The following is a 12,051-nucleotide window of genomic DNA, read 5'->3' on the forward strand; positions in this document are numbered from 1 at the left end:
TAAAGGATGAGAAGAGGATTCCAGATGGCAGAGTGAGAAGAGGCGTTCCACGCAGAGGGTGGGGGGAACAGCATGTGCAAACTCCCAAGGCCTGAAGCAGCACAGTGAGTTCGAGAAAGAATGAGGTGCTTCATGGGATTGGTACAGCACAGGGCTGAGGGCGAGGAGTAGCATTGAGAACAGAGGCCACACAGATCAGCCTCCTACCTGTTAACCCTCCTCATTCTGCTCCCCAGGGTGGGAAGATTCCCATCCGCTGGACAGCCCCAGAAGCCATCCAGTACCGGAAGTTCACCTCAGCCAGTGATGTATGGAGCTATGGAATCGTTATGTGGGAGGTGATGTCCTACGGGGAGCGACCCTACTGGGACATGACCAACCAGGACGTAAGTTTCCAAGGGCCGGGCCCAGCCCAATGTTAGATGATTCTAATGTCTGTGCAGGATCCCAGACTCTCTGGGGGTCAAGTAGGAAAGACCTACTCATCCACAATTCAGCGAACCTTCAAGATGCGTTCACCTTGCGGCCAGCCCCGAATGAGACCATAGCTGTCCCTGAGGTATTTTCCATGTAACTGAGGGACAAGGCGATTATTCCAGGAACCAATTGTTATCAGGAACTTTACGAGCAGGTGCTAAATTGGAGAAGGCGGGTGTCGAGTCCTGTAGGGGTTGAGGCAGGGGCCACGTGAGCAAGATCAGTCAGGAAGTGTTCCCAGGACAGGGGGAGCACACACTGTAGTAGGACTTGGAGACATGAGGATGTCGAAGGGGAAGAATAGGCTGTGCAAAGGCCCAGAGGTAGGATGCTGAGGGAGCAGGCTGGGGAACAGTAGGGAGGAAAGATGGTCAGAAAGGATGATAAGGTTCCATAATGGAGTGTTTGAAAGCCAACCCAACACATTTGGATTTGCAACAACACAGAACAGGAAGGACTTAAAGAAGCTTCTCGAGCAGGGAGGGTGACCCACAGTCCAGCTGGGAAAGGTGAGTCTGGGCCTGTGGCAGGACAGATTGGAGAGAGGCATTTTTAGCTCCTTTTCCTGACAGAGGAGTGGGCGGAGCCATGTAGAGCCACGCGGTGGGGTCCGACCCAGGAGACATGTCTCACCTGGAGCAGTAAATGGCACCAAAAACAAGAGTTGTTGTCACCCGGGGGTGAAGGGCCAGAGAGAGGAGTCCTAGGAAAGGAAAAAGTGGTCCACAAGAGGGTCAGCCTGGTAGACATTGAGGCAAAAGGTATCTCGGGGTGTCGGCTTTCCCGGGATTGGGAGAGGGAGCAGGCACGCAGCCCCCAGGTCAGAATGAGGCCACAGATGGTGGGAACCCAGGGGAGGGGCATCCCTGGGGCTGTGTCCAGGAGGCGGAGGCAGCTGTCATGGCAACCAAATAGGTCTGCCTTGCTGCAGAGGTGGAGGGGAAAAATAGGTCAGGTGAGAGGCAGACGCTCTTTAGCCCACCCACCCCACCCCACTGTGGCCCCGTGTCGTCCGCAGGTAATTAATGCCATCGAGCAGGACTACCGGCTGCCGCCCCCCATGGACTGCCCCAGCGCCCTGCACCAGCTCATGCTGGACTGCTGGCAGAAGGACCGCAACCACCGGCCTAAGTTCGGCCAGATCGTCAACACGCTGGACAAAATGATCCGAAACCCCAACAGCCTCAAAGCCATGGCACCCCTCTCCTCTGGGTACGGCTCTGGTCTGGCCTCACCCCCCCTCCCAGTGCGTCTCTGCCCCCGTCCTCAGCCGGCCCTTCCTCTCCCCGAATCCCAACCCCTCCCCAGCCCTGCCCAGGCTCCCCCGGCTGCAGGCAGCTGGGGGTCAAGGAAGGACAGCACAAGCTTCCTTGGGCACTGACCCTGCCTGGTGGTGCAGAGGAGGCCAGGACACAGTAGAGGAGAAGGAAGTGGTAGAGACAGTGAAGGAAGCACTTTTTAAAGCATGGCCGTGGTCAGAGAGGATGGCATTTAAGAAAAAATTATCAGAATCTGGGGTGGTAAACAGGTTGACTGGTCACTGGGCTTCTTTCCTAGCTCCCTTCCTGCTCAAACCTGGACCCTCTGACCTACCTCTGCGTCCTCCCCAGCACCGCCATGCACACGCGTGCACAAACACACAGGCACACTTACACAGTCCTACGCACCGTCAGGCACAAGAACTCATGCTTGTGCTCTCCCACAAATGGTCTCACACACGGATACACACCCATTTGCAGGCCCTCATGCCTACCCTCCCTGCGTGTTCAGAAGTACAGACACAGGGACGCCTGGGTGGCTCAGTTGGTTAAGCAGCTGCCTTTGGCTCAGGCCATGATCCCAGCGTCCTGGGATCGAGTCCCACATCGGGCTCCTTGCTCAGCGGGGAGCCTGCTTTTTCCTCTGCCTCTGCTGCCATTCGGCCTGCCTGTGCTCGCTCTCACTCTCTCTCTCTCTGGCAAATAAATAAATAAAATCTTTAAAAAAAAAAAAAAAAGAAGAAGAAGTACAGACACACACGGACACACACAGACACACACAGACACAAACAGACGCACACTCACTCACCATTCCTGACTCAGCTGGACGAGCGTTATCCCCGGTGATCTGAGGCCTGCCTCCTCCCAGTGGTCCCCAGGCATATGCTCCCTCAGACCTGGGTCACCACCACCTTGCTTGGGTGGCTGCGCCGGACCCCTGTCCCCGCCAGCCCTGCACACTCTTTCTCTTTGGGAACCTATCAGAGTTTCTCTGGGGCATCCAGCCAGGGGTGCTCAGGGTCCAGGGCTGGCTTTGTCCAAACACTCTTTGGGCCCAAGTCTTTCACCTGCCAAGTTTTTATGGCCCATAGTTAGCGTTTGTCTCTACCTGTCGCTTCCCACCAGGACCCCATCAGCCACTCCTGGCTCTCCAGATAAAACCCCTCTGAGCTTTGAGCCCCATGAGGGTCACTTCCATCCTGGCTTGCTCCCACGAGCACCGCTAGCCTTGTCTAGACTTTGGAGGTACAACCCACAGTTTCCCAGAGCACACCCCGCCTGGGGAAGGACGGGGGACACAGCGACTCGTAGCACAGTTAGTCTGGCTGAACTCCCCCCTCCTGATCATCAGAGACTTGGAGAAGCATCTCGCTCCTCACCACTGTGGGCTGGCCTCCCAGCAGCCTGTTCAGAGGCACCTCTGGACTTCCCAGGGGGCCTCATTGTTGAGTCCTGCACACACACGCCCGCATAGTCACACACAAATGTGTCCCCTTGACATAGGTGCAAATGCACACCCACTCTCATACAGAAATACATACACACACACTCACCTTCGTCCCCACAGATGGATACACAGGTGCAGGTACAAAGCCCGCAGCAGCGCCCCGCGCTCACCCTTGCCCCGCTCCCAGCACCTGCCCTAACCATCTGTCGCCCACCTCCACCCCCAGAATCAACCTGCCGCTGCTGGACCGCACCATCCCCGACTACACCAGCTTTAACACGGTGGACGAGTGGCTGGAGGCCATCAAGATGGGACAATACAAGGAGAGCTTCGCCAACGCCGGCTTCACCTCCTTCGATGTCGTGTCACAGATGATGATGGAGTAAGTGCCCGGCTGTCTCGCCCACCATTACCAGTACTGCTCCCCAGCCATCCCAGCAAGCCGGGGTCTCTGGAGGGCGAGGAGTCACGTTCAGATCAACCCCCAGGTCTGCCTGTGGCCAAGGGCAAATCAGAACCTCCCTGCGCCCCAGCTGTTTTCTGTAAACCAGAGGTCGTTAGGAAGATCAAAGGGATATACAGTGAGTGTGTACTTCATAAATGCAAGTTCCCTTCCCCTTCCCTGGAGCAGAGGAGACCCCGTGCACCTGAGTGTCCTGACTCCCAGTCCCAGGCTCCTTCCATCCCCACTAGTCAGTCCAGCACCGGCAATCTACCCACTCAGCCCTTCCCTTGCTCTCTCCAGCAGGAAACCCCTGGAGAAGCCCAGGCAGCTCTCCACCCGGCCCAAGGTCTCCCCCACCCCCACATTTCCCTAACACACATGCTTCTCTCCCAAAGGGACATTCTCCGGGTTGGGGTCACCTTGGCTGGCCACCAGAAAAAAATCCTGAACAGTATCCAGGTGATGCGGGCACAGATGAACCAAATCCAGTCTGTGGAGGTTTGACGCTCACCCGCCTCGGCTCACCTCTCCCTCCAGGCCCCTGCCCCCTCCGCCCCACACGCCGGCCCCCTGGTTCTCCGTCCACGTCCACCGCGGGCTCAGCCGCCTGCCAGGAGGCCACGGGCAGCAGGAAGAACCGAGCAGCGCTCCAGCCACGAGACCTCACCAGGAATATGTGAAACTCAGATGATGGAAAAAAGGGAACAGGGACACAAGAAAACAGATCCTGGGAGGGGGCGGGAAATACAAGAAATATTTTTTAAAGAGGATTCTCATAAGGAAAGCGATCATTGTTCTTAGGGAAAAATTTGGAAAAAAAAAAAAAAAAAAGGGCTTGGGAGATCCACGCGATTAGTCCCAACTGGAGACCAAAAGCAGTTTCTCTCCAATTGCCTCTGGGAAGGCAACCTGGCCAGAGCCAAGAAACACTTTCAGGAAAACCAATGTGAAGGGAGAGACAGGGGCCACCCTTCTCTCTCGACCCTGGGCTGCTCTTCCAGGATTCACTCAACAGCCACAGGCCAGGCAGAGGTGGCCACCGTCACGGGAACCGTTCCCACTGCCGCTGGGCAAACAGAATTTTTCTGTCTTTGGAGAATATTTCAGAAACTCTGACGAAAAAGACTGGGCTTCTCCTGTCGGCTCCTGGGGCTGAAAGGGGGCTTTTGTCCTCCTCAGTCGGAGAGACCATGGGGACACCGGAAAGGTCAGCCTTCCTGAGGATGACCGGCCCCCCAAGGACTGCCGCGCCACGTCCCTGTCGCGCCGTGCGGTGCCCGGCAGCCCCCGCCTGGAGGCCTGTTGGCTGCAGTGACTGCCATCAGCTACGACTGCCACTGAGAAAGGATTGCTCCTGCATTTGGGTTTGTTTACAGCAATTCGTGGACTCGGGGGTATTTTGGTCAGGGGTGGATTTGGTTTGGGGGGTTTGTTGGGGTTGTTTTTTTTTTTATGACAATGAAGTGACACTTTGACATTTCCTACATTTTGAGGACTTGATCCTTCTCCAAGAAGAAGGTGCTTTCTGCTTACTGACTTAGGCAATACACCAAGGGCGAGATTTTATATGCACATTTCTGGATTTTTTATATGGTTTTCATTGACACTCTTCCCTCCTCCCCCTGCAGAGTGTTTCCCTCCCCTGCTGCCAGGCCTCACCAAAGCCAACTGCCACGGGGCCATCTGGGCCATGCAGAGACCGAGTGAGGATGAGGGGCTGGGGTAGAGGAGCCCCCCACCCAGGACTGCTTTGGAAAGCACCAGATTGAGAAGGAAGCAAGCCCTAGGGCTGCAGAACCACACACCTTGTCCACTTCCCCACCCCCCTGCCCCAGTCTGCCCAGTGCTTCCCAGGCAAATAGGCCCCTTTGAGGTTCCCGAGAGCCCTCAGATGGCCAGAGCCGGGTTCTGCCTCTGGGAGCCTGAGCCGGGCCTCAGATCATTCACTGTGATATCCCAGCTCTCCAGAGTGTCACCCTCAGAGGCGTGTCCTTTCCTCCCCTGAGGGGAAAGTGTATGGTTTCTCTCCGACCCCCCTTTGCCCAAGGTCTGAAGGTCTTAGCCGGGCTGGCAGGAGAGAACCATCAGCCGTGGGGTCTGGCCACAAAGTCCCTCCTGTGGGCAAACGCAGGCACCTGAGCGGAACAATCGGTTAGTGAATTGAATGGAAATAAACATTTTAGTTATAAAACGACCCCTGTTCTCTGTAAGTTCCAAGAGAGACTCTGGCACCCTGGGACATGTCAAGTGACCCACGATGCTCTTCTAAGGGACCCTTCCTTCCTCGGGCTTCTAGAAGGCCCAAGGCTGAGAAAACGGATGAAGGACACCGAAGGTCCACGTGACCTCTCTGACTCTGGCTTGGCAAAGGCACAGGCAACAAAAGAAGCAGGTTGAAAGTGGCTCAGAATTCAGCGTCAGATGCCCTGCAAATTAGGGTGAGCCTCTAGGGGAAGCATCAGGGCCAGGCAGTAGACAGGGGTGCCCTCGGCCCTCCTGGGCCAGAGGAAGGGGGTCAGGGTGTTACGTAAGCTGTGATTGTGGTAGTGTGAGGGTCCTGGAGTACCCATGGACCCCTCCAGCCAAAGCCACAGGTAAGATCAGCTTATCCCGGTCAAGGCTAATCTCTGCAAATGCGCTCCTACGCACACGCCATCCGGAATCTTTGTGTGGAAGGAGGAGGCCGGAAGGCGTATGTGCTGTGGATTTCAAGTCCAGGTGGGGAGGGAGAGGCAGAGGCTCCACATCTCAGACCTTCCCGCTTTGTCCATGGGAAGGATCCTGGCCGCAGGTGGCCCCCGGGGGGGGGGGGGGGCAGCCTGAACCAGCCTGTCGTCTGTCACTCACCTGTTCTCCAGAACCCAAGATGCAAGGGGAAGGAAGGGATTAAGAGGGGAGCAGGGGCCCCTGGGGGGCAACAGCAGAGGGAGCCACAGGGAAGGCATTGGCTGGCTGCCCACGGACTGGCCAGCCTTGGCCCAGCCAGCCACCCTTTGTGCCCCAAAGCTGCCCAGCACGGGTGGCAGCTGTCCTAGCACACAAGGTCACCTTCTGGAGGAGCTGCCCTGATGCTCTCTAGATTAACTCCATCTCCCCAGCCCGCCCCCCACCACTCTGGGACCCCACAGGGGGCTGGCACTCGGTGCTTGCTGTCAGATGGCTTCCTGTCCTAAGCTGCTAGGCTGCTGTCCGCTAGCCAGCTCGTTTGCCCATCCACCCTTAAGGGCAGAGTCCTCCGTGGGCCTGAGCCCCCACGTGCCTGCGTCTCAGAGTGCAGGTGCCACCCAGACTGCAGGGAAACGCGATCACTGGGACCGTCTCGGGTGCAGGCAGATGCCCATCTCTCCCTGCTGCCCCCCCCACCACCACCTCTTGCTCGCTGCTCCGCAAGGAGGGGCAGGCCCTGCTGCCCACTGGCCTGGGCACACAGCTCTGAGCCTCCCGCTGCCTGGTTACTAATCCTTTCCTGGCTCAACCTCCCCGAGTGCCACCCCCCACCTGCCCAACAGTGTCAGAGGGGTTTCCGGCTGCTCTGCACACAGTTGGTACTGGAGGAAAGAAAGCTGCCTTGTAAACACGGGCCAGGACACCATGGAAATGGGGACCAGCTGCTCTCAGAGGGTGTGACAGGCAGATTTATGGAGGGCTAGGCTGGTAGTCCTCCTGCCCCAAACCCCCCCACCCCCAGGGTGGGGTTATTGTTTATCATCAGGCTTCTTCCTGGGGGATGATGTTCAAAATTTCTATCACCTGGTAAGATGTGGGCAGATCATTCAGAATAGAGAATGGTCTTAGTGCTAGACCCAGAGGCCTCGGAACGGGGGCTGGGTGGCGAGGGCAGTCGGGGACACTTCAGGGACCGGCATGGTGCTGTTTGCTAACCAGTGGTACCTCCCGCTCAGATGGCATCGGCCGCCTTTTCCCTGCATTTCTGCTTGGTCTCCATGCTGTCACCTCTCAGGGAGCTGTCACCTCTCAGGGAGCTCTCTGCCACCCCCTTGTGTGCAGCCACTAGCCTTGCATCCTCTTAGATCAGGGTTTCCTCCCGGAAGACTGGGAGGTCCTGCGCTCTCCCAGCCAGCCCTTCCTCTGCCCTGAAGCTCAGGAAGGTCCCAGGGTCCAGACCACAGCCCACCCCACTGCTGGGCCCTCAGTCATTCCTGCCTTTCTCCTGGGCTCCTGTGGTTCTCAGACTGTACTAAAGGCAAGAAGATTCTTGCCAGAGGAAAGAATGTAAATGCATTCAAAGGACAGGATGCCCAGTGATGCTAGGGAAAATGCATCCTGACCCCAGAGTGGCAGTGTAGCTCCTGTCACTAACTTGAGATATGGATCTGGGTGAGTCATTTGTCCTCACTGAGGCTCAGTCTCCCATCTGTGAAATGAGAAGATTGGGCTGGGTGTGTCAGGCATGCAAAACACTTGGTATATCACAGTACTGTGAGGAGAGACTATTTCCTCCCATGGGTAGGGGGAAACTGAGGCTCAGAGAGGGGAAGTGACTTGCTCAGGATTGCACAGCCAGGAAGGGGCAGAGCAGGGCTGTGTTCATCTGTTCCCAATGCCCACTCCCCCGTACTCGATTAGAGGACATAAAGCACGCGGTGTCTGAGGCTGGCTGGTAAGTGAAGAGAGAGCTCAAATGAGCTGGGGTTGTCAGGGAGGGCTTCATGGAGGAGGCTGTCTTGAAAATGACAGAAGCTGAGAGAGAGGTCATTCCAGGTGGGAGGTACAATGTAACCAAAGATACAGAGTCCAGAATGGTCCAACCATGAGTTGTGTCTGGATGAGCCACAGGAATGGTGAGAAGTAGGGGTTGATCGAAGAGGCGGGTAAGGTAGCTTAAAAGTGATGCCCAGTCTAGCCACAGCCAGCTCTTGGCCAGAAGAGCAGTGACAGCAGGAGCAGTGGGTCCTAGGAGGAAGAGTCAGTCCGGCCATCGGATGGAGAACTCCCCCTCAGAACTCCCCCTCTCCTCCTGGAGGAAGAGCCCCCTGGAAAAGCCCTCATTTATTCCAGGAGAACACAAGCCCTGCTGCTTCACTTTCCGTCCTCACTCACTGAGGCAGATAATCCAAAGAGTCACGTCAGCTGCTTGCAACAGCGGGGTTGGATCTGTGCTACCTGATTCTTAATTCAGCTGCATTCGATGGATGCTCGCCCCATTTCTGCCTGGCCTCGCTGCAAGCAGCCGGGCATGACCCGAGTTGAGTAGATATGGGTGGCGGTGGTGGCATAGGAAGGCGGGCCGGTGATCACGGTGGAGCCCTGGGGGCACAGAACGGAGCGCAGGGGTGAGAAGGACCTAGGGCTTGGGTGGGTGGCTTGCACACTTCTTGGGAAGCTCCTCTCGGCTCTGGGAGGCCTGGCCCTGCTGAGATGAGCCAGACACACTGGAAGGGTCTGTCTGGGGTCCTGCTGCTTTCAGTAGTGTGTTATGCTGGGGCGACCCAGAGGGAGGTTAGGGAGCTGCACTATACATGCCTACACCACTTGCTGGCCTTGACCCAGCCTCCTGTGAAATGGCTCCTGCCGTAATACTTAGCATGAAGAGCGGCCTTGGAGCTGGCCAGTGACTTGGCCTCTGCTGTGTGACACAGGAAGGCTCAGGGACGCTGCTGTGAGAGTCTTGCCTCAGGAGTTTGACGCCACAGACATTGCACTGATGCTGCTCCCTACGCCAGGCCCCCCGTGTGGGGCTCTTACCAGTGTTACCAACCCCTACTAGTGAGGAAACAGATTCCCACGGGTGATTTCCAGAGCATTCCAAACAAGCCATCTGCCTTTAGTGTTCTCTCCTTCCCGCATCGCGGGTGGATCTCTCAACACGTCGGCCATGGCCCATCTGTATTAGAATCTTCCGGGCCATTTATTCATCTTGTGGATTCCTGGGCTGCACCGTGACCCCCTGAGTCAGAATCCCCAAGGCCACCCCCAGGGGCATCTACTTTTAACAAACGGCTCCAGGAGATTCCTCCAGATACGGAAATCTCTTCACTTCTCCCACGACAACCTATGCCCTGATGTCTGCCGGGAGGGAGGGTCTGGCTTAGACAGGGATTTGCAAAAAGCAAGACATCGTCAGATAAGATGTCTGAACTCAGACATGGATTAGGACCCATGAAGGGGGTGGGGGAGCTGAGCTGACCCTCAGGAATGTGTTCAGACTGAGCTAAGCTTTCAGGAAAGTTAGACCCCCAGACCCCGCATCTCTCGGAGTTTAGCTTCACAGCATGAAGGCTGCCGCGGGAAAGCTGATATAGTAAGAAGAAATGGGAACTTAATACTTCACAGGGGCCCACCAGCCCACCCAGAGCCACCCTATGGAGACCCCGCGGCTCCCAAGGCTATAATCCAGGCCTGTTCACTCAATACCTAGCCGGGTGGGCCAGGCGAAGTCAGTGCAGGTCTTCCAGCTAGGCCTGGAGGGTCCTATATGCTGCCCCCTTCGAACTCTCCAGCCCAGACCCAGACATGGCTTTCGTGGGAGGGAGAAGAGCAAGGGAAGGACCCTGCCTCGGGGCCTCCCAGCCTCTGCTGGAGGAGGGGGACGAACGAGGGAGGAGGTCAGAGCCAGGCCACGCACACTGGGGACCCCGCTGAGGCTGTAAGGGTCCAGGCTAACATTCCACAAAGGAAAAGACTCCGAGATTTTAAGATTGCAAGCCCTGTAATTCTAACAGAAGGATTTCATATTTTTCAGATTCAATCACCATGTGATTTGAGACTGATAGCTCTTAAAACTTAAAACCTAAAACTTTAGGGCCCATCATGGGTCTCTAAAGCTCAGGGGTCACAAAGAGAATGAAAGACACTGAGAAAAACAGCTAAACTCAAATACTAGGAAAGCTCCATTCTGTGAGTCAGAGAGGTACCCTCACGAGGGCCCGGGACCCTTTCTTTTGAGTGTGATGTTGAATTTCTGTCCTGGGAAAGTAATAGAAATACTCCTGGTACCCCAGCTGAGCAAAGCCCACAGGTGGGCTGTAGTGCCTACTAGCTGGTAGACAGGACAGGCCAGCTCAGAAGCCAAGAGGGCCCCCCATGGGCTCCATTTGGGAAGAGACTTATTTGGGGTGGAAGGTGCAGGAAACTTAGTTTCCTCAAGTTTGTTGAGGAAACTACCCCAAGTCCACCACCTTTCCTTTCAGCGCCGGAGTCTTGACACTGGGCAACCAGAGGGTCTTGCTATGAACCCCAGAGCCAGGTGCCCTGCCACGAACCCTTGGGATGCAATGTCCATGGCCACACAAGCCCCTGCCTGATTCTAAGGACCCCTTCACCTTTCCAGTGAGGCCACTGCCTATAGGATCTGGCAGACCAGGGAGGTGCCTCTGGATTGGTAAGAACTAGTGGTCAGTCTGGCTGTGCTCCCTTCTGTAGACAGGACTCCAGTGAGCAGGGGGCAAGAACTTGGGCAGGGCACATCTCTTTGGATTCCAGAGAAGAGTAATTACTGGTGGATCCTACCCAGCCCCGAATCCTAATCATAGCTGCTATGTCTTGAGTGCCAACAATCTGCCAGGAAATGCTCTTAACTTTTGATACACATCGTGTTGCTTAACCCTCACGTGGCTCTGTGAGACAGGTACAATTAGAATTCCCACTCCACAGACTAGAAGACTCAGAGATGGGCGCGGTGGCCCTTCCAGGTCACATAGTAGCCAGTGGTCTCTGACCACAGTACCTGTTCTCATAAACACTGCTATCTGCTGCTACCAGTGGCCCCTACTCAGCCCCACTCCCCGTCAGACCCTTTGCCAATCAAACCCTAGATCCCCAGGAGGCACTCTGTTCAGGGCACACTTTCTTTGACCTTGGCCTCCTAGAGCCACTGTCAGAGCCATGGGCAGTGGAGGTGAGGACCTGGATTCCCCCCTCCTCATGCCAGGTGTTTACTTGAGCCTGTGCTATGCAGGCCAGATCTCCCATCTGGAGGCCAGGTGGCCTGTCAGGGTTTCACAGAACCCTGTTTCCTTTGGTCGTGAACGTGGGTTTTTCTGACAATGCTGGGGGGTTGGGAGGCAATGCGGCTGGGGTTCCGAGGGCTGTGGGTCAGACCTGGCTCTTCCAGACCCCCACTGCTGTGACCAAGGAAATCTCACCAGCTGTGTCCATGAGCAACCCTGACCCTGTTACTCCAATGCCTTTGTAGGAGTATTTTTAGCAGAACCTTTTTTTTTTTTTTCCCAAAATAAATGTGAATTGTAAAAATTATCTCCTGGACTTGTGGTTTGTGGTAGTTTCTTTTTTTTTTTTTTCTACTGAGGTTCCCTGGGGAACGAGTGGGTGCTCCTAAAGGATCTCCATGGGGTCCTGAAGCATGACTAGGAGTTTTCCAAGGCTAAAAATAGAGCCAAGGCTAGGACTGGGATTGGCGGTGGGGTGGGATTTGGCCCGAGCTGGGGTTGGGTGTGGAATCA

General features: G+C 56.0%; 1 protein-coding gene across 4 annotated transcripts in view; it reads left to right on the forward strand.

Annotated features, from left to right (window-relative positions):
- Positions 1-5,822, forward strand: part of EPHB2 (EPH receptor B2) — a 183,457-nt gene extending 177,635 nt beyond the window's left edge. For all 4 annotated transcript variants that reach the window (XM_082684597.1, XM_082684595.1, XM_082684598.1 and 1 more), the window contains exons 13-16: positions 237-386; positions 1,496-1,689; positions 3,410-3,565; positions 4,024-5,822. In XM_082684597.1, coding sequence (XP_082540723.1) covers positions 237-386; positions 1,496-1,689; positions 3,410-3,565; positions 4,024-4,132 — 609 coding nt within the window. In that variant the 3' untranslated portion in view covers positions 4,133-5,822. The remainder of the gene's footprint in view (positions 1-236; positions 387-1,495; positions 1,690-3,409; positions 3,566-4,023) is intronic.
- The last annotated feature ends 6,229 nt before the right edge of the window (positions 5,823-12,051 follow it).

The sequence above is a fragment of the Mustela nivalis genome (assembly GCF_964662115.1).
Source record: "Mustela nivalis genome assembly, chromosome: 10".
Classification (NCBI taxonomy): Eukaryota; Metazoa; Chordata; class Mammalia; order Carnivora; family Mustelidae; genus Mustela; species Mustela nivalis.